General features: G+C 39.9%; 1 protein-coding gene across 1 annotated transcript in view; it reads left to right on the top strand.

Annotated features, from left to right (window-relative positions):
- RYR3 (ryanodine receptor 3) overlaps positions 1–22,697 on the top strand; it is a 393,465-nt gene that overhangs the window by 99,849 nt on the left and 270,919 nt on the right. Inside the window, exons 11-14 of the mRNA XM_012649115.1 lie at positions 4,079–4,252; positions 7,947–8,068; positions 18,496–18,664; positions 21,242–21,377. Of these exons, the coding sequence (XP_012504569.1) occupies positions 4,079–4,252; positions 7,947–8,068; positions 18,496–18,664; positions 21,242–21,377 (601 nt within the window). The remainder of the gene's footprint in view (positions 1–4,078; positions 4,253–7,946; positions 8,069–18,495; positions 18,665–21,241; positions 21,378–22,697) is intronic.

Genomic DNA, 22,697 nt, shown 5'->3' with positions numbered 1-22,697 from the left:
ATATGGAGAGCAGCAACTTGATCATCTAAGCCAAATACTATCATGACCATTATGATGTGGTCCCCAGCATTTCCTTAATGAGCTGTCAGCGGAGGCAGGCAGCTTCAATACACATTAGGCCAAGGAACCTATTCCTTCTTGGGATCAGCTCGTCATCTAACATAAGCAAGGGTGATGCAGATAAACAGAGATACAAATTGAATGCTTGCAGAATGATAAAACAGAAACAAAATTGTTTGTAACCCAGTTTAAGCAGAGCACCATGTGGAATACAAAAGACAAATGAATGCCAGTTTTGCACTTCTGTAGTTTTCAATCTGGCAGGGGGCAGCTAGTATACCAGTAACAATTTCATACATGTTTTAAAATGTAGGTTTTATTATTCACATATGACAAATGATTGGCATCGAAAGATAGTTTGTTACATTTCCCCAGAGTAAGTGGCACAACACACAATGCAGGGCCACATGGGGAAACACTAGGATCAGTCAGGAGGCAGAGAGAGGAAAAAACGTGGACAAGAGCCTTTTTGTGGCTTCCATGGAAAGAAATGGGTTAAGCAGGATAAGCAGCTTTAAGGTTGGCTAGTTAAACATAGAGTTGCTACTAGTTGTCTGATACCTGGGCCTGGGTGATTAGGGCAGGGAATGGTAGCCTGGAAGGTAGAAGCTCTATAAAGGAGGTGGTTGGCTTAATGGGATCTGGGTTGGTTTCCATGTAAAAGATGTGCTTTCAGGGGTGAGTCCTTTACTATTTTTAGGAATTGACTAGCCCTGGGAAGGGCAGTCCCTGTAAGGTCAGCAAGACTATGAGAGCAGAGAAGATGCACAGGCGTTCTCCAGCTTTGGATGTGGAGACAGCTTGATGGATGAGATGTGCTGTGTTCTTTTATCTGTTGGTCAGCCAGGCGCTGTCACGTGAGGAGACACAAGAGAGGCTCAGGAAAACAGTTTATTATACTCACAGGTCCTAGCAGCAGGAGGTATGCTGGCCACACAGGGCCACATGGGAAAGCAACAGCATTGGGCAGGAGCGAGGGGAAGGCCTAGGCTACCACGTTTATTGGGGTTTCCATGGTCAAGGCGAGGCAGACTGGATAAACAGTTTAGGATTCCCTGGTTTCAATAATTTCAGTGGGCTCTAAGCTGTTGAGGAGGTCCCTAGCTACCTGGTACCTGGCCCTGAGATGATTAAAGCAGAAGAATATTGATTGCTTCCTGGGGTACAGGCCAGATAGTGGAGGCCTGGCTCTGGATTGGTTAGTTTGCATATCAAAGACATGCAGCTGAGCCATTTGCTGTCTGAGAAGTGGCCAGCCCCACAAGGGCAGTCTCTCCCCAGCCAGAAAGGTTTTTAAGATGTCAAAACATCACAACATACTGAAAATTTTAAAATATAAATAATATGGATGTAAAGATGCAGAGATGAGGTATAGGGGAATGCCAAGCATGAATTGTATTGTCAGTAAAGGCCCAGAGAAAGGGAGCATTTGGTCTATCTAGGTAAGTGCTCATAGTCCAATTTGGTTAAAGTATATATTATAGTATGTAAGAACTTTAGAAATGAGAATTGAATTCTACATAGAACTTGGGAATTATGGGAAAGGTGTGATTGAATTAGCCCTATTTAAGAAAGTTCCATTTCTAGCAGTAGGGTGACTGCATCTGGGGCCATATCCAAGTAAAAACAGTAAGGAACATTAGTTCATGCTCAAGTCAAAAGGAAATCGCTAACCTGCTGTCCACCGCATCAAGCTTCTCTGTCCTTGACCTCTTGCACTTCCTTACTGATCTGTCGTCGTTGTTTAGGGTTGGGTTGTTTGTACTGTTGATTTTGTCTCTTAGTTGTTGTTCCTGCTGCTGCTGTTCTTTTAAATTAGAAGTGGCCACTGCAGTGCCTACCCTAGAAGTTTGAAAGATGGGTCTGTTTTGTAAAGGCAGACACAGGGAGACACCCCATTCCACAGAAACGATGATCTGTTTATTTCAATGACTCTAGAAAAACAGATCCTAGTGTTTTTCTTTTCACAAACCCACATTTAAATAAATGAAAAGTGAAAAAATAAATGAAGTAACCTTATTGATAGTTTGAGAATATGTATTATTTTAACCAGACACTAATAGAGATTGATGTAATTATTCATCTTTAGCCACAGTAGTGTGTGTGGTTTTTGTTTTTTTTTTTTTATTTCACTGCTTTAGCTATGGTTAGAGAACAGGCTAGAGATGAACATTTTGGCATCTTTTAAGTCCTGTTTCTGGTGTGAGTGTCTAAAGAGCTGCAGTTATTTCTGAGATGAAAATCAAGTGTCCATTGTTTTGTAGAATAAATACCTTCTTGACCAATTGCCTGTAAAGTAAATCCTAATATATCAAATTCTATTTTTCCATTAGTTTGTTATAAAATTAGAAATGTTTTTCTGAAATGTTTGAGAAATAAGTCATATTTAATGATCTACCTAATGTTTTAACATACATATTTAAGATGAAAAAATTTTCTTATGAAGTATTAGTACTGCTCAAAATGATCCTTTAAGTATATGCAAAATAACTGATTTTGCTTTTATGAAGATTTAAAAAAAAAGAACTTAAATGAAAAATAAACACACATGAAAGAAAAAAATTACTGAGCTATATATATTTATTCCTTTCATATATGTTCATTAAGTAACTGATAGGTGCTAAATTCTCTGTATTAGGAATCCAAAATAAATTGAAATTTGGCCTGTGTCCTTGATTTTTTTCATAGCCTGATAAAAAGAAGGTGTCATATAAACAAACACATTTACATTATGACGCGCTAAGTGCTCAATAGGGGAATGAGATTGTGCTATACAACAGGAGAGACCAACTTTGCTTTCACAGAGAAAATGACATCTCAGCAGGGTTTTGAAGGGTGAGTAGGAGTTTAGAGTAGTGAGGAAGAGCACAGACTCTGTAGCTGGACTTCCTGGTTTAAATCCTGGCATTACTTGAATGATCTTGGGCAAATTACTTCCTTCATTTTGTCATCTGTAGAACTGGGACAATATTTGTAGCTAGCTACATAAGCGGCTGTTATGAAGAGTTAATACATGGAAAGAACTTAGATCACTGTTGAGCATGGTAAGGGCTCAATACATGTGCTGCTGTTGTTCTGTCATTAAGAAAGAGAGGCATGTTGCAAGCAGAGGGAATAGCATGCTACATTTTTTATCCTGTAAAAAGTCCAAAATGCTGCCTAGTTAATGGCTTTTACAAATGAGCGATTTAACGCAAGATGTAGAAAAGAAATGAAAGTAGAGTAGAACCATTCAGAATAGAGCCACAGAGACTCTGATTGATAAGGAGGAGAAAAGTTGCCATGCATCAGGGGTCTACTTCATGACACACTCTTGTGACAGGCACTTCAGGTTGTCACTGAGTTGTTACCTGATGCACAGGAAGTCCCTTTTCCATACTGGAGAATAGGTAGTGAAATGGTGACAATTGAAGAATGAAATCCCTTGACTGCAAGACACCAACCCGGGAGGCCCCAAGAAACTATTAATACTATGGACATTATCACATTAATTTAAGGCACAGTAGCACCCCCTACCTGCTCAAAGAGTATCCTTTCTCTGCAAAGTTTTGTAAAAGATATTTATGTTATGTTAATAGATATTTTTAAAGCCCCTGAGTTAGGGAAGTTATGTAGGATAACCATTAAAATTATGGAGGATATCACTTGCTGAAAATAAGTTAATTGGCCAGTAAAGGGTTACTTATTAAGGTTTCTATATCAGGATGAGGAAAGTAGAAAATACAGTGCAGACTTATATAAAATCAGAATGGAAGACAGAACCTACAAGCTGCCTCCTTTTCCCATGGATGTTAATAATCACCAAATTAGCTAAAACTTGAAAGTCATTGACTTCACAATTAACAACAGGTGAGGGAAGCAAGCCTTTCTGAAATCCTGGCTTGGATAGGCACATCATGATTATTTTGGTAATTGGCTCCCTGGCTTACAAATGCTGCAAAAGGATTTGTTTTATGTATTGAGTTACTATTTAATCAGACATGCCTATGCTTCTTTCTTTTGTGTATATGTGAATTAGGAAATCAAGGAGAAATTGGATTCCAGTCATAAGAGAGATATAGAAGGCATGGGCCTTCCAGAGATCAAGTATGGAGATTCCGTCTGCTTTGTCCAGCATGTAGCCAGTGGTCTGTGGGTGACGTACAAAGCACAAGATGCCAAGACACCCCGGCTGGGACCTCTGAAAAGAAAGGTGAGACCTCAGAAGGTCTGGCTATAATTGTTTTACACTGAGTTGGAAGCAAGTAGTCAGTAGAAGTGACTCTGAGAATCAGGTGAACATGATTATATATTATTTCTTACTATTCCGAAGAGTTATTCTGTGAAAGATTGTACACAGTTCCTCTATTACGTCAGCCTAATTTGGTTACTGTGGCCCTATATTCAATGGAGAAAAAAAAAAACCAGTTGAATATATAGCAAATCTGTGAAGAGGAGGTGGCATTTGTTTAACGCATTCTAAAACCTGCTGTAAATGACTTTTGGTGGTTTGCTGTCTTGGGATTATCCACATCATTGCTCCCTTCATTTAAATGGATAATTGAGTTATTGTGCAGTTTTCATAATATAGAGACTTAAATTTCTATTCTCTACAGAGAAAATGCCAATTGCATAATAACAAACCCACAGGAACTGACGTGCAGAAAGAAATGTCGTGGAATGATGCCATATCCACAGAGAATGTATTCAGATCTTAGTGGTGCATCGCAGCCTGCTACAGTGGGAAACCAGCTTGAATACATGCAGCATCTTTTTACCAGAAAATGAATTGCCATAGTAATGTTTCTTTTGATAGGAACCAGAGAATGGATGCCAAGGGTGTGATGCTTTTTTTCTTGAAAAACCCTTACAAAATACAGGTTTGGATAGTTAGGGGGTCCCAGGATAATGTTCTAGGAGGCAACATACACTGTAGTTAAGATATATCATCCTAATGTGGTAATGATGAAAAGTTTCCCAGAATATTGGTTATTTAAGAAAGAATATTGGGAACAAACATAGGACGATAGCTGAGTTTTGCGTAAAGCAAAACATACTAGGAAAATATCTAGAAAAGGGAAAATGAAATGATGAAGAGAGGATAGAAAATAGAATAAGAGGTCATATGGACTAGCTTGTATGAGCCCATCCCTTCCTCTGAAAACAACTGCTAAGGCTGGATAAAACACAAAACAAAAAACAACAAAACAAACCATTTTAAGATTTCAACAACCAAGCCCCCAGGACATGAGTGCTAAAGATCACACGTAGAATGTCAGTGCACTAAGGTGAGCCTGCCTTCATCTCTGTTCTTCCCTTCAGCACATTTGCTGATTTGCAGAGCTAGGGCGGGGGCGGGGGGGTCTTTTGTTAGCTCCACTGTGCTGGAAAGACAGAATAGACATAGGGTCAGCCAAGGTTTCTGGGACTTGAGGGGCCAAGAGTCCAGAGTTGGGGGAACTATAGAAACGTGAGCCTGAACTTCCACATGCAGTTTCCTCTGGCATCCTAAGCTGCCCATAGACAGAATGTGAAGCCAAGGCAGCGAACAGAAAGCTGCAGCTATGACAGAGAAGAGCAAAGCAGCAACGTTGACGCCATGACAGCACTAGGGACACATAAGTTGAGGTTCAGGGTTTCAAAGTCCCCCTAGAAAATACAGTAGGTTTTCAGTTGAATCCCAGAAGGGCTGCACCTGAGGAGTGAGGGCTACACCCTGGGAATAGGGCAAATTGAAATTAAATGCCAAAAACCCATCCTCCACCAGAAGAAAACTAAATCTTCTGTAGAGTACAGTAATATCATGTAGAGTCTCTACAGTTTCTCAAACCTACTAAGGCAATGATAACATTTAAAGAAAGTGGAATTTGTGGATCTTGACTGTGACTCTGGGTGGGAAGGGACACATCCCAAGGGCTCTGTCAATGTGGAAAGATTCCAATTTGCATTGTTGATTTATTGTGCCTGTCCCTGCCTTTCTCGTCCAGGACCATAGCCTATGGATCCATTTAACTGTTAGACCATGCATGTGAATTTGGGGAGGTGCTTTCGAAAACTCTCTCTAAATGGTGTCATAATGTTCAGCCCTTGACAGGCCTACACTGCTTCATTTCATAAGGAGCAGGTTAAGTTCTCTCTCTCTGAAAACACAAAGGATGTCCAAATCTGTGTTAAGCATTTTATGAAATGAATAGAACAGTAATTTAGAAAAAACAGTGGCGAACACACACAGTGAAAACCTGGATAGTACCCACTGTACAGGAAGCTGCCTCTTTCCCATCCCCACTGTGGGCTGCTCCTCTCTGTTCTTGGATGTGGGATTCCTGGGAGAGAGAAAAGACTTTGGGAACTGAGCTGCTGAGATCAGCAGGGCTCGTGATAACAACATTCTAACAGTTGCATGGCACCCGGTTTTCATTGCTTTCTTGTTTGGCTGGCCAGTTCGAATGTGTTATCTGAACAAGCAAAACTTGTGGATTTTGGTCTTTAGGGACCAGAAATCTGAAACTGAGGCTAAAGTAAACACAGTGGCAATGTACTGCTAAATCCAAATGCAACACTGTCAACCAGGAGGATCTGACAAAGTAATATTTTATAGCAGTCAGTGAATCCCATGATAAGGGCATCCTTCGCTAAGCTTACACTGCACTATATAGGTGGGATGTAAAGTCTTTTTTCAAAAATGAACATAAGTTTTTGCAAGCCTTTATTCTCCTTCCTATGTGAATTCATTCTATCTGGAAATGCCTTCAAAAGAAAAAATAAGCAAGAGATTTTTTACATGGAAAGGAAAACAAGTTGTTTCTTTATGATCAAAATGAGAAAGAACCGAAAATCTTTATTCTAAAGACATTTTTTGGAGCCACACCTTTCATTTACATCGAACTGACTTCTAGGACCTATAAATTGTCTCTATTCACTTATTCCCCCGTCAAAAGGAAAGCATGCCAGAGAACTTGAATCAAGATCTGACCCTGACTTGAACCAGGGTCAAACCATCTCACTTAACATCATCACATACTTGATCCTTTTACAGGAAAAAGCTACTGACCTCCACACCAAAAGCTGCTAGACCTACTCCAAAATCGTATCATGATATCCTTAGTGGTCAATAAGTATGCTTAGCTTCAGATAACTGATCTAAGATCAGTACTATACTGCCCCTTATAATAAGCGTTCACTGAGCACCTATTGTATTCTAGGAACCATGCCAAATGATTTACCTGTAAATCATCTAATCCTCCAAACCACTCTGTAAGATAAGTCTATTTGCAGATAGTGAAATCAAAAGCAAAGAAGGGTTAAGTAACTTGCCCAAGGTCACACAGCTGGTAAGTGGCATAGCAGGATTAGAACAAAGGTCTGCTCTTGCCTCCATGGTTGCTTCTCTATCACCTCACGCTGCTGTCCTCAGTCCTACAGTTAACTCCCCAGTGTAGCTGTCCTGCAGCAGAGAAACCCAAGCCTGATCCCAGTGGAGAGTTTTGCTGTAAATTATCTGTCGTCTTCTCCAATTTATCTCTGGAGGAAAAGGTTCTGAACAAAGTCACTTTTCCCATCTCCAAGGATAAGGTTCCATGTTCATTTTAAGAGAAAAATCTATTAGAAAGTATGTTTTCACCCTTTGAAATTGGCCATCTAGGCCCAAGGAATTTATCGTGACTCATACCACGGTAGCACATAAAATTTCATTTTCATCTAAGCTCCATGTCTCAGGAATGGCTCATCTGGCAGTAATAGGGCAACTGAGTGAAATAACTCTGTTAATGTCAACTTTCAAAATGGCCCCAGGGGGGCTTGGTTGGAGAGAGGAGTGAGAGAGATGAGGGAAATACTGCAGGAAATGCTGACTGCCAGCTGTGGAGTGGTACGTAACCTGGACCTGCTGTCCCTTCCCCTGTGGGTAGGTCATACTCCATCAGGAAGGCCACATGGATGATGGCTTAACACTGCAGAGATGCCAGCGGGAGGAGTCCCAGGCTGCTCGGATCATCCGGAACACGACAGCCTTGTTCAGCCAGTTTGTCAGGTACGTTAGCGCCTTCCCTTTCTCTACCTGGCAGTTTTTACTCTGTCTGGCCTTCTAACCCCATCCATGAACCTCCTTTTGATACTATTAGTATTTTCAGGAAAAAGTTAAATGCCAGCAAAGAGTTTTACCAGAGACAACTTGAGACTGAAACTTAGTTCCTACATAGGTGACCTCCTACTAGCTTTGCTCTTTGCCCAACAAATCCCTAAGCCCCATCGGTTATTTGGGTTGCTGTGATGAATACCCAAGGTCTTTGCACAAAAATTAAGTGGAACGAGCTAGAGCGCTCGGATCCCCTTTGTATTAGTATGTAAAGAGAGAAGGAGTGAGGAGAAACTGATCCATACCCTGTGTGCCGTTTAGAAAGGGTTTCTACGTCATTTCAGAATTGTTGCTATGGTTTGGATCAAAGTGGATTTGCATTGGAAGCTTTGGGTTACCCAACTGTGGCTGGGACTTAAATGAGAAAAGGAACAGAACTGCCTGCTTGGATTGTAATCCCCCCAGCCTAAAAATGCTGCCAGAACAGCTCTATGAATTGTTTTCACCAATTACCATGAGAAACGGATTCTGTTGAAAGCCGTGCAGTGTTCCAAGCCATTCTTCCCTTGTAGGAAATTATCTCTAAAGCCAAGAGGGTATCAATTGCATGTGTGAATTTGTATGAAATGAGAACTTTTTTTATAGCTCTACTTGTTGAAAGACTGCAATCCAAGGGATGTGTATCAGTTAGGATATAGCCTAAGCTTCTGTTGCAGTTCAGAATAAACTTTTGCTTCTCTTTTAAGTAACAAGGTAGAGTAGACAGGTGGCTTAGGGAAAATAGGGCAGCCCAGGTACTGGGGCTCAGCTTCCTTCTACCTTTCTGTCCTAGCATCTCCTACACATTCTTAAAGTATGTTTCTGGACCAGCACATCAGCATCATCTGCAAACTTGTTAAAATGCAGATTCTCAGGTTTTATACCAGACTACTACTTACTCTTGGGAGTAAGATCCATCAAATCATATTTTATAGGCCCTCCAGGTGATGCTGATACATGCTAATGTTTAAAGACCACTGTGCTGGGTTAGAGATCTTAACCTTGGCCACATGTTAGATGCATCTAGGGAGCTTTTAATACCCAAATTTTGAGGCTGTATCTCAAACCAATTGCATCAGAATCTCTGGAGGTGGGATCCAAATTGCTAGTATTTTATTAAAGCTCTCTAGGTGTGATTCTAACATTCAGCCACAATTGAGAACTGCTGTCCTGGTACATTTTCTTCAAATAGCTTATTACTAACACCATGTCTGAGGACTGTCCTGCAAAAGGGGGAAACTGAGGGAACCTGAGAAATATATCTCTGGCTGGCTGGCTGGCTGGCTATGTACCTAATACAACTTGGAGGTTCCCTTACTAAAATTGGAGAAAGGAGAATGGATAGTAGAAGTATTCCTGCCACATGATGAAACTGAGATTTGCAAGTCTTTTGCCTACTTTTGGCTCTGCCACTGGTTTCCTGTGATCTCTGAGCAAAATTTTTCCTTCCTTCCTTTCTGTCTCGTTACTTCCAGAACCTGCTTCTCTTCTTCAAAGAAAGGCTATAAGCATGATTGCCTTAGTGTAGGCAGAAAAAGATACCTGCATGCAAGCATGAATTTTTCATGTAGTCTTGACTAGCACCAAGATGATCACCCTCTAGGTGGATGGGTTTGTCTGTCCCCCAATTCTCTCAACTTCTGCCCTTAAATCTTTTGTGAAAGTCAGTGTCCCCTACCTCACATGTATATAAAAGTTAATTCAAAGTGGATCAGAGACCTAAATGTGAGACCTAAAACTATAAAACATGTAGAAGAACACATAGGCCTAAATTTTCATGATCTTGGATTAGACAGTGGTCTCTTAAATATGATACTAAAAGCAAAAGCAACAAAAGAAAAAAATGAATTGAACTTTGTCAAAATTTAAAATGATTTGCTGCAGGGCTCTATCAAATGAGTGAAAAGACACCCCACATAATGGAAAAAAAAGTTGCAACCCATATATCTGATAAGGGATTTATATCTAGAGTAAAGAATTCTTAAAACTCAACAATGAAAAAGACAAAACTTTAAAAATGGACAAAAAGATCTGAATAGACATTTTTCCCAATAAAATATGCAGATAACCAATGAACACATGAAAAGATATTCAGCATCATTAGCCATCAGGAAATGTCAACCAAAACCATAATTAGATACCACTTTACACCCACCAGGATGGCTATAATCAAAAAGATTGTTACTAACTAGTGTGGGAGAAGATGTAGAGAAATGGAACCCTCATACACTGCTGGTAGGAACGTAAAATGTTGTGGCCACTTTGGAAGACAGTCTAGATGTTCATCAAAAAGTTAAACATAGAGTTACTACATGACCCATCAGTTTTACTCCTAGGTATATGTGCAGGAGAAGTGAAAACACATGTCCACACAAAAACTTGTACACAGATGTTTATAGCAGCATTATTCATAATAGCCCAAAAGTAGAAATGACCCAGATGTCCATCAGCTGATAAATGGATAAATAAAATGTGCTATATCGGCCAGGTGCGGTGGCTCACGCCTGTAATCCTAGCATTCTGGGAGGCCGAGGCAGGCGGATTGTTTGAGCTCAGGAGTTCGAGACCAGCCTGAGCAAGAGCGAGACCCCCGTCTCTACTAAAAATAGAAAGAAATTAATCAGACAACTAAAAATATATAGAAAAAATTAGCCGGGCATGGTGGCGCATGCCTGTAGTCCCAGCTACTCGGGAGGCTGAGGCAGAAGGATTGCTTGAGCCCAGGTGTTTGAGGTTGCTGTGAGCTAGGCTAATGCCATGGCCCTCTAGCCCAGGCAAAAGAGTGAGACTCTGTCTCAAAAAAAAAAAAGTGCTATATCCATACAATGGCTACTATATTTGGCCATTAGAAGGAATGAAGTACTGGTACATACTACAATATAGATGAACCTTGAAAACTTTATGTTAAGTGAAAGAAGCAAGTCACAAAAGACCACATAGTGAATGATTTCATTTATGTGAAATGTCCAGAATAGGCAAATCTATGAAAACAGAAAGTAGATTAGTGATTACCTAGGGCTGGGGCATTTCGGGGGAAAGGGAGAGTGACTGCTAATGTGTATGGGGTTTTATGGAGGGCTGATAAAATAAAGTTCTAAAACTGATTGTAGTGATGGTTGCACAACTCTGTGACTATACGAAACCAGGAAACCATTTAATTGTACCTTTTAAATAGGTGGTGCTGTGATATGTGAATTATATTTCAATAAAGCTGTTATTTGCAAAGTCAGTGAGAGTTACATGCCTGACAATGGGAAGATTATTTTTAAACAGCTTTATTGAGGTAGAATTTACATATCATAAAATTCATCCTTGTAAGTGTACAGTTCAGTGAGTTTTAATATATTTACAGAGCTGTACAACCATCACCACAATTCAATTTTAGAACATTTCTATCACCCCAAAAATATCTCTCTATGCCCACTGCAGTTTATTCTAGTTGCCACCCCCAGGCCTAGGCAACCACTAATCTGCTTTTTGTCTCAACTTAATGCATTAAATTGATAATCATAAAATATATTGTCTTTTGAATATGGCCTCTTAGCATTATATTTTTGAGGTTTATTCCTGTTGTTCAGTCCCTTTTTTATTGCTGAAGCGTATTCACGCATGCGCGCGCGTGTGTGTGCGTGTGTGTGCGTGCGTGTGTGTGTGTGTGTGTGTGTGTGGAGAGAAAGGCAGATCGATATTATAGATATAGATGCACACTTATCACATTGTGTTTATTCATTCATCAATTTAACAGTTGGTTGTTTCCTGTTTCAGTTATTATGAGTAATTCTATGGATTTTAGTGTAAAAGCTTTCAGATATGTTTTCATTTCTCTTGGGTAAATTGGAGTGGAATTGCTGAGTCATATGTAAATTTGTGTGACTTTTTAACGTATCTTTTATGGTGGTAAAATATACATCACATAAGAGTTACTATTTTACCCATGTTTAAGTTCAGTGACATCACCACTATCCATCTGCAGAGTTTTTTTATTGTTCCAAACCGAAATGCTGTACTTATTACTACACAGTAACTCCCCATTCTCCTCTCCCTTCGGCCTCTGGTAACATCTATTCCACTTTCTGTCTCTATGAATTTTATTCTAGGAACCTCATACAAGTGGAAACATACAATATTTGTTGTCTTTTTGTGTCTGGTCTGGCTTGTTTTGCTTAGCAAAATGTCTTCAAGCTTTATCCCTGCTGTCGTGTGTATCAGAATTCCATTCCTTTTTAAGGTTGGATAATATTCCATTGTATGCAAAGACCGCATTTTGTTTACTCATTCATCCATCAGTGGACATTTGGGTATGTTTAACTTTTTAAACTGAAAAACTGTTTTCCAAAGTGGGTGTCCCATTTTAAAGTCCCCTCAGAAATGTATGAAATTCCAGTTTCTGCACATCCTTGCCTATGTTATTATCAGATTTTTTGATTATTGCCATTCTAGGGCATATGAAGTGGTATGTCATAGTGGTTTTAATTTGCATTTCCAGAATGGAATAATAATATTGAACATCTTTTTGTGGGCTTATTAGCCATTTGTATATCTTCTTTGGTAAAATTTAATTAAGTGTTTTGCCTTTTTAAAATGGGGTCATTTGTCTTCAAATGGAGTTGAGAGTTCTTTGTATCTTCTGGTTACAAGTTCTTTACCAAATTTATGATTTGCAAATATTTTCTCCCAGTCTGTGGCCTTTCTTCTCACTTTGAATGATATTTTTTGAAACACAAAAGTTTTTATTTTTGATTCAGTCCAATTTAACATATTTGTTCATGAGTTGTGCTTTTAATGTCATGTCTAAGAACTCTTTACCTAACCCAGCGTCACCAGGATTTTCTCCTATTTTTTCTAAAAGTTTTAGAATTTTAGCTATTACATTAAGGTCTGTGATCCATTTTTAGTCCATTTTTGGGCATGATATGTGGTAAGGGTTTAAATTCATCTTTTTGCATGTGGATCATATGGATATCAGATTGTCCCTGCACAATTTGCCAGAAAAGGTTACCTTTCCTCATCAGATTGCCTTGGCACCTTTACCAAATGAGTCAAGTGACCGTAAATGTGGAAATTTATTTCTGGACTCTTAATTCTATTTCATTGATGTATATGTCTGTCATTATTCCAAAACAATACTGTTTTGATTAATGTAGCTTTATAGTAAGTATTGAAATTGTGTAGAGTGAGTCCTCCAATTTTGTACTTCTTTTCAAAATTATTTTGGTGTTTCTGGGTTCTTTGCATTTCTATGTAAATTTTAGGGTGAATTTGTCAATTTCAAAAAGAAATCCTGCTGGAATTTTGAAAGGTATTGCACTGACTTTAGTGATCAGTTTTAGAGGACTATCATCTTCATAATATTAAATCTTCCAATCCCCAAATGTGGAATGTCTCTCCATTTGTTTGTTCTTCTTTAATTCCTTTCAGTAAGACACTATAGTTTTTAGTACAAAAATGTTATAATTTTGTGAAAGTTATTCCTATGTATTTGATTCTTTTGGTGCTACTACAAATGGAACTATTTTCTTAATTTCATTTCAGATTATACATCACTAGTATATAGAAATACTGGTGTATAGAAATTGAGTTTTTAAAATATTGATCTTGTATTCTGTGACCCATTTGAAATTGTTTATTAGTTCCAGTGGGCTGTGTGTGTGTGTGTGTGTGTGTGTGTGTGTGTGTATGTATGTGGATTCTTTAGAATTTTCTACATACAGGATTATGTCATCTATGAATAAAGAGAGATTTATTTTTTCCTTTCCAATAGGGATGCCCTTTATTTCTTTTTCTTGCATGATTACACTGGCTAGAACATCTACTATAGTGTGCAATAAAAGCAATGTGAATAGACATCCTTGTCTTGGTCCTGATCTTAGAGGGAAACATTCAGGTTTTCACTGTTACATGTAATATTGACTGTAGGGTTCTTGTAGATGCTCTTTATCAGGCTGAGAAAGTTCCCTTCTATTCCTAGTTTGTTGAGAGTTTTTATCTTGAATAAGCATTAGATTTTGTCAAATGCTTTTTCTTTGTTGATATGATCATGTAATTTTGTCCTTCTTTAATATGGTATATTACATTAACTGGGAATGGATATCGACATTTCTAATTGAATTGCCATCTTCTATCTCACTTCTGTCAGTTTTTGCTTCACATATTTTGGTCTCTGTTGGGCACTTACATGTTTATGATAGGTATAATGTCTTTCTGATAAATTTATGCTTTTTAATTGTAAACCATCTTTCTTTTTTCTCTATGAACATTTTTAGTCTATTATGTAGAGCCACTTTAGGTATCTTACATGTAGATTTTATGGTTTCTGTTTGCATGGTATATCTTCTTCAATCCTTGTCCTTTCAACCTATTTATGTCTTTGAATCTGAAGTGTGTCTCTTGTAAACAGCACATTTGGATTGTTTTTAATAACGTAGTCTGACAATCTCTCCCTTGCATTGGTGTGCTTAATCCATTCATATTTAATATAATTATTCAGATAGTTGAATTTATGTCTGCCATTTTGTTGTTTGTTTTTTGTCTCGTGTCCTTTTTGTTCCTCTGTTTCTCCTTAACTGCCTTCCTTTGTGTTAGATATTTTCTAGTGTACCATTTTAATTATTTTGCTGGGTTTTTAAAAATACTTTTTTGAGTTATTTTCTTAGTGGTTGCTCTAGGGAACTCTATTTAACTTGAAATCTACTTCAAATTAATACTAACATAACAAAATAAAGCAACTTTGCTTTAATATTCTATTCTCTCTTTTGTGACAATATTGCCATGTATATTACATCTTCATATATAATCTCAGCAATACAGTTTTATAATTGTTTCATGAGATTGTTTTTTAATCAATTGCAAGAACAAAAGAGAAAATATATATTTATATTGCATTTTATATTTACCTAGATAATTACCTATACCAGTATTCTTTATGTCTTTGTATGGATTCTAGTTACTTTGGGTATCATTTTCTTTTTCATCCTGAAACACTTTTGTTTGGTATTAATATTTCTTATAATGCAAGCCTGCAGCCATTTGCCTCTGAATTTGAGTGTGAGCTGGATGACATGTTCAAGGTTCAGGCAATTTGTAGTTCTGTCCTGGATTTTACTCTCTGTTTGCATGGGGCCTCACCTTCAGCCAGAGATGGATAGCTAGGGCCGTTTCCAGTCCTTCCTGAGCATGCGTGTGGCCTTACACATGGCTTACCCCACCCCGTTGGAGCCTCTTAGCCGTGAAGCAGGGGAGGAGATGGAAACATCCACAGGCTGAAACACCATAGACTCTTGCTGTTCTTACCAAGGCTGATCAATTTTTAAAATATAAATACTACTTGATTTTTGATTGCCTTTGGTCAATTTCCAGAATTCTGAAATGGTTGCTTTTGATATTTTGTCCAGTTTTATCATTGTTTTGTGTGAGAGAGGATTTACTGAGTTCCTAAATAACTCAAAAAAGTCCTACCCTCAATGGAGAAATGCTTGATTCTGCTGTTCACAGGATGTTTTAGGAAAAAAGGAAGACTGATGGAAAAAAAATCAGTGCAGAAGGGTTGTGGGCTGCAAAAGTCATAGTACTTGGATTTTGCAAGAGCTAGGAAGCGAAAGAGGAAAAAATATTTTGGAAGCAGATTCTTCTCTCCTGCCTCTTTTGAGAAACCAACAGTGCAGGCTTTGTGTACTTGGAAAGCGGAAGGAGGGGCAGGCTTCTGCGAGAGCAAATTATGGTTAAAGGAATAGGGAGTGAACAAAACAAGAACAATGAAAAAGGAAAGGTTAAAATTTCTTCATGCTGCCTCATGATCCTCTGTAGAGTTGCTGGGAACTGTCCACTAGCACAAATGAACAATGCAGTGGATTAAGGAGTCTCAGAAATTCTGCTGGGAAAAAGATACTGTCTGTTGCCCTCTGAGTTTAACCTTAGGAAGGAAACAATATATACATAATTATGTTACAGTCATGGTATGGTAAATATTCAGAGTCACCTGGGATCTCACTTGAATTTAACAAAAGAATTCACTGGCACAAGTCCAAGTATATGGTGGGACAAGGGCTGCAGGGAGTTGAAGAAAGCTGGGGTGACACAGGTGCCAATTGTAGTTATTTCTGAATCAACACACCATCTCATTCCTGTCCATTTGGCTTTACTCTGGGGCTCTAAAGTAGACTGTGAACACCCTGAGGCTGTTCAAAGGTCATGTCTATTTTCACCACTGTCCCCAGTGCCAATCGTATGATATGTGCCCTTTTTTAAAGGAACAATGGATCTGCCTCAGTTCAGTGGACTATTATATTGATGTTTCCTCAAGGGGCAAGATGAAGTGATCCAGCCATGGAGAATCCACAGAAGAAAAAATTAGACGTGAGAGAGACTGGCAATCATAGAGTGTGCCCTTCCTATTTTCCAGGTGTGAAATTAAAGCACAAGAGGCTTAGAGGCAGTCCAAATATCGTACGGTTAATGGCAGTGGCAAGACTAAAATTTTGGATTTCCAACTCTCTGTACGGTACATGTGCTGCTCCAGCAAGATACAAAATGCCTATAAACCCCTTGTTTTCGTCTTTTTCTATCATGTAAAGAATTATTCTTAACCAGCCTCAGTGTCTCTGGTAAAACCAAAATGTTAAACAAAGAAACAAACAAAAAAACAGGCAAGACCTGGAAATGGACCAAAATATTGAGGAAAATATATTCATTCCTTCACTGAATTTAGAAGTGGGAAGTCATGTAGGATTGAGTTTTGTATTCCCAAACCTTCATCTCATGTCCTCATGGCATTCTCTTCCTCACTATTTTTTTTTGTCCAATAATATCCCAGGTAGTCACTTGCAAACACTTGCTGAGAACTTGCCATGGGCTGAGCACTGCCAGGAGTTGAGTACACACTGACAAGTACTTCCCTGCCTGTAATAAGCTCATCGTCCACTGGTATTCCACCCGCATTGCATACACTTGGCATTTTTCTGCACAAAATTGGAATTTTTATCACCTTACAGCCTGAGTGTTTTCCGAGCTTGTTGAGTCTTTGTTTTGGACCTACTTGACAATCTTTTCTTAGCCTGAGTCCAGATTAATATATAACAGTGGTTGACTAAACAAATACACTGTAGATGCATAGGAGGACTCATTGGAAATTGACCCTCAGGAGCAGACCTGATGTTGCTTACATAATCAGCCAGTCCTCAGTCACTCAGGGCCTAACAATGCAACTCCACAGCAGATGGGTCCATTCCCCTTCCTCTTCTTAGCCTTTGCCCTTGGAGAGGCTCATGCATGTACCTCTCAAGGGGATGGAAAAACGAAGTCTCATTTGGATATCTGTGGTGGCTTCTGGTCTCTATGTTGAAAGGATTTAGTTACAAACACTTTGGAAAAACAAAACCAAAAGAGACAGGGACATACACACAAAATAGGAGGAACACAACAAGGAGAGAGAGATGGTAGGCCCAGTCACATGAGCTTGGGAGTGACATGAGCTTGGGGGTGACATGAGCTTGGGGGTGACAGGGAGAAACAAAGAGGAACAAGCATCAAAGCAGAGGGGGAGGATACTGAGAGATGGGGAGACACTGGGAAGGGGAGGAGGGAACAGGGAGAAGGTCAGAGGAAGGAAGGACACATGGATAGAGCAAAGGAGACATCAGATCGGGGACGGAAAGCAGGTGTGTGTGTGCATACATAGAAACATGGAGAGAAAAGTGCATGTGGAGATATCAGAAGATACACTGAGAGAGAGAGAGGGGGGTCCATGGGGAGAAACGGGCAGAGAAAACAGATGGGAGGAGACCCATCGATGGAAATCCTTTCAGCCTTATGTTTAACCAATTCCAAGAAGAAGGGATGATAGTCTAAAAGAACTGGGGGTTAATACATTTATTATTTTTAAAAGTGTTTTTTATTTAAAGAGAAAAAATGTGGCAGACAAACAGGTATATAGAAGGGAAGGAAGCATCTGCTGCAGTTGGAAAAGTCACTGTCTTCATCACAGTTGAAGTTCCCTCTTTAGATTACAGAAAAAATCGTCACTGAACATTTAGTGAAGACCTGTGTCATGCTAGGTGCTGAAATATCACAGCAGTTTTAATAGGGTGAGTTATAAGTTGCTTGAAAACAAATAGGCTAAAAGGAGTCATTTCCCTTTGTTTATGAAATAGATTTAAAATCAAAATGAAGTATTTTCTTCCGTTGCTCCGTTGGCTGGCAAACTTTGTTTTGTAGCTGTTGGCACAGCGACTACCCCCAGGAAGCAGCTCAGGGTGCAGTGTGGGGCCGTTGGGAGCAGGACCCAGTGGGGGCTTGTCAGGGCCCTGCTGGTGGCTGTGCCTGAGCCATGTCAATCTCATGATTTTTAGTGGAAACAATCGCACAGCCGCCCCCGTGACCCTGCCTATAGAAGAGGTCCTACAGACCCTACAGGACTTGATTGCCTACTTCCAGCCCCCGGAGGAGGAGATGCGGCATGAAGACAAGCAGAACAAGCTCCGCTCGCTCAAAAACAGACAGAATCTTTTCAAGGAAGAGGTAAGTCAGAGCAAAAAGTTGAGATTCTCTTTGTGTCCGGAGCTAAAATAACTCTACAATTGCAAATTAGCTTTGTCTCTATACATGTGCATGTTTATGAAAGAGCCGGAGAACAAGAAAGAGATTCAGAAGCTGGGAAGAAAAAGGTTTATTGGACGCAGACCCTCTCTATCAGCCGATTCTGGTTGTGCTAGCAACGGTGGCACATTCAAACCAGACTATGTTTTACAGCTTCTGTGCCACGTGTGTATCCGAAATCCATTTTCAGTAAATTTCAGCTGTTAGAACATGGCATTGGCTGTGATTCCCGAATTTTGGGAAATGTCAGAATTACCTAAGAAACCTGTTTGAAAAATACTAATGCCTAGATTCTCCCATGACAGGAATGCCCGAGAAGCTGGTTTGAAAGATACAGATAAGGCTAGGTCTTGTGTCAGAACTTGAGCATCTGAATCACTGGAGGTAGAGCCTGGACTGGGGGCTAATGAGACCCAGGCTCTCGTTCTGGCTCCATTCCTGACCATATATGACCTTAGACAAGTCACAAGCCTTCTCTGAACTTGGATGGTAGTGATCTGGTGCTAACAGACCATGGTTATACTTCAGAATCCACCATGCCTCAGGACAGAGCTTGTCTCTTAGGCATTTCCAAAGTTAGTGAAATAGAATGTAGAACTATCCCCTCTTAGTCTTCTGTTCTAAGTGGACTTTAACCACGGAGGCATTCTGTGTAAGCCTTGTAAGCTACTGAAACTGCACTTACTATCTCCCTCCTACTCTTTAAGAACAGCTAGGCACAAGTGTTTTTAATAGGTGGCATAGTATTATAAATTAGCTGGATAAGGCTCAACATCACTAATCCAGGGAAATGCAATTAAAGCCACAATGAGATACCACCTTACCCCTATCAGAATGGTGATTATTAAAAAATAAACAATAGATGTTACCATGGATGCAATGAAAAAGGAAAGCTTTATACACTGTTAGTAGGACTGTAATTTAGTACAATCTCTATGGAAAATGGTATGGAGATTCCTCCAAGAACTAAAAGTAGAACTACCATTCAGTACAGTTGTCCCATTACTGGGTATCTACCCAAAGGAAAAAAAAGTCGTATCAAAAAGACACTTGTACCCAAATGTTTATTGCAGCACAATTCACAGTTGCAAAGGTATAGAATCAACCTAAGTGCCCATCAACTGATGAGCGGAAAAAGAAAATGTGGTGTTATATATACCATGGAGCACTACTTAGCCATAAAAAGAAATGAAATAATGTCGTTTGCAGCAACTTGGATGGAAATGGAGAGCATTATCCTCAGTGAGGTAGTTCAGGAAGGGAAACAAACACCACGTGTTCTCAATAATAAGTGGGAGCTAAATGATGGGTGTATATGATCATAAAGTGATGTAAAGGACATTGGAAATTCAGAAGGGGGAGGTTGGGAGGGGATGAGGGATAAAACTTACCTGGGGGGTAAAGGTACACTATTCTGGTGACCGTCATGCTAAAAGCCCTGACTTCAACATCATACAATTCATTCATGTAACAAGAACACCTGTATCCCTTAGTATTTTGAAATAAAAGTTAAAAACAGAAAATTTTTAGAAAATGAAATAATAAAAAGAAAACCTGGAAAAGTAGTTGAAAATCCTCTTTTGGTCTTACTGTCTCTAAATTCTACATTTTTGAGGGGAGGAAGCAAGCATAATTGTCCTGTACATCTGAATGGAACTTCTCGCACTTATTTGAAATTTAAGGGGAAAACAGGTACTGTATCCAGAGCTGTTTCTGGGTGAGTCAGAATCACTTCACACCAGACGGGAAGCAGGTTTTTGTGAGACTCATTCACGCTCCCTCTTCCTCAGTATGTCCTTGGATCGAGTTAAACACGTGGGGGCAAACCGTCAGAAGAGACTGCTGACTCATTCCCCAAATCGATGCTATTTAGGTCCTGAGGCATAAAAATGCATATTTTGTTTTTAGGAGGAAAAAACCAAAACCCCAACTGGCACCATGAAGGTTTATTTGCATATTAGCTTTATCAGCTTTCAAAGGTGAATGACATGGGAGGGGAAAGAGCAAAAGGAATTCTGCTTTTATTCATTTATTTATTTCAGGATATGGGGGTACACACATTTTGGTTACATGTTATGACTTTGCCACACCCAAACCATGATTTGAGGTGTGCCTTTTCCCCCTACAATGCTCACCGTGTCCATTAGTTGTGAGTTTATCCACCCCCAAGCCCCCAATTCCTGAAGAATATTACTACCATGTGAGCACCATAGTGTTGATCAGTCAGTGCCAATTTGATGGCGAGTACCTGTGGAGCCCATTCTTCCATTCTTGTGACACCTCACTTCGGGGAATGGGCTCAAGTTCTATCCAGGAAAATATAAAAGGTGCCGTCGTTTCTTATAATTGAGTAATATTCCATTGTATACATATTCCAAATTTGATTAATTCACTCATGGATTGACGGGCACTTGGGTTGTTTCCACATCCTTGCAATAGTAAAAGGAATTCTGCTTTCTTAATCAGAATGTTTACTCTTTCCTCAACTCTCCTTCTCAGGGAATGTTGGCCCTTGTCTTAAATTGCATCGATCGCTTAAATATCTACAATAGCGTAGCACACTTTGCGGGGATTGCCAGGGAAGAGAGCGGCATGGCCTGGAAAGAAATCCTGAACCTCCTCTACAAATTGCTGGGTAAGTGCACACAGCGCCGTCTCCCTGGGAAGATTCCCAAGGGATGGCCACGTGAGAACCCCGGACTGTCAGCTAGCCTCCTTCCTTTGGAGGCTTTTGTTAACCATTTGATTTTTAACCCAGCTGTTCATTCTGTTAACTAGTAGCTTATTGTGCTTCCCAAACTCAGAGTAAGAAGTCAGCAGCAAGTGGAAACAGATGGGGATCAGTTTTGCAAAACTACCTGTGAAACTCTTGATAGTGACACTCCCTGAACCTTAATTCCTTATCTTTAAATGAGGAAGTGAGATTAGAATACGTGTATGGTGTCTGCTAGTTTTAAACTTCTGCAGAGATATCACCTGCACTTTGAGGATTGTTATTCTCTTAAATTCTGTGCCCTTCTACTTGTCAGTCAGTTATGATTTCTGCTGATTTGGCCTATTGTTTATTTTATTTTGGTGGAAACAAAAGAGCAGGAAGTAAACATGTTCCAGAATCCAGCCTTTCTTCTCACAATGCTGAGCTTGGGATAATATTCTGGTGCCTGCTGCAACAGGTCCATCCCACAGGCCTGGGCTGCCAGCCGGTGGGAGGCAGACAGCAGCCTGTGCAAGAAGGTGGCTACCAGGAGATGCTCAGACACCACGACAAGGCAGCATTTTACGGCTTTGCTCCGAAGTGTGTGTTCCACTGAGAGGAAGTCTGTAGAAAGTTCACCAGGCCAGAGGGGGGCCCAGAGAAGTCAGTCTGGACCTGTTCTCCATGTGAGGGGGTCAGGCTAATGGGATTGCCACCAGGCTGTGTGACCCTGTAAAGTCTCTTCAAACTCTAGCATATTGTGACACAGCTGAAACCCGGTAGTTATTAATACAGCAATAATAGCTAACATTTATTGAGCTCTGTGTGCCAAGCAGTGGAATATCTTTTTTTTTTTTTTTTTTTCTTAAAACAGGGTTACGCTGTTGCTCAGGCTAGAGTGCCGTGGCGTCATCCTAGCTCACAGCAACCTCAAACTCCTGGGCTCAAGCGATCCTCCTGCCTCAGCCTCCCGAGTAGCTGGGACTACAGGCATGCGCCACCATGCCCGGCTGATTTTTTTTTTCTATATATTTTTAGTTGTCCAATTAATTTCTTTCTAATTTTAGTAGAGACGGGGTCTCGCTCTTGCTCAGGCTGGTTTCGAACTCCTGAGCTCAAACAATCCGCCCGCCTCAGCCTCCCAGAGAGCTAGGATTACAGGCGTGAGCCACCGCGCCCGGCCTGGAATATCTTTTTTGATCCTGCAAGGAACACTTTGAGGCATAGTTACTCTTCTATCCCCATTTTACTGATGAAGAA

The sequence above is a fragment of the Propithecus coquereli genome, unplaced genomic scaffold, assembly GCF_000956105.1.
Source record: "Propithecus coquereli isolate 6110/MARCELLA unplaced genomic scaffold, Pcoq_1.0 Scaffold3, whole genome shotgun sequence".
Lineage (NCBI taxonomy): Eukaryota > Metazoa > Chordata > Mammalia > Primates > Indriidae > Propithecus > Propithecus coquereli.
Note: the sequence above shows the minus strand (reverse complement) of the source record. Positions and strands in the feature narration are given on the sequence as shown.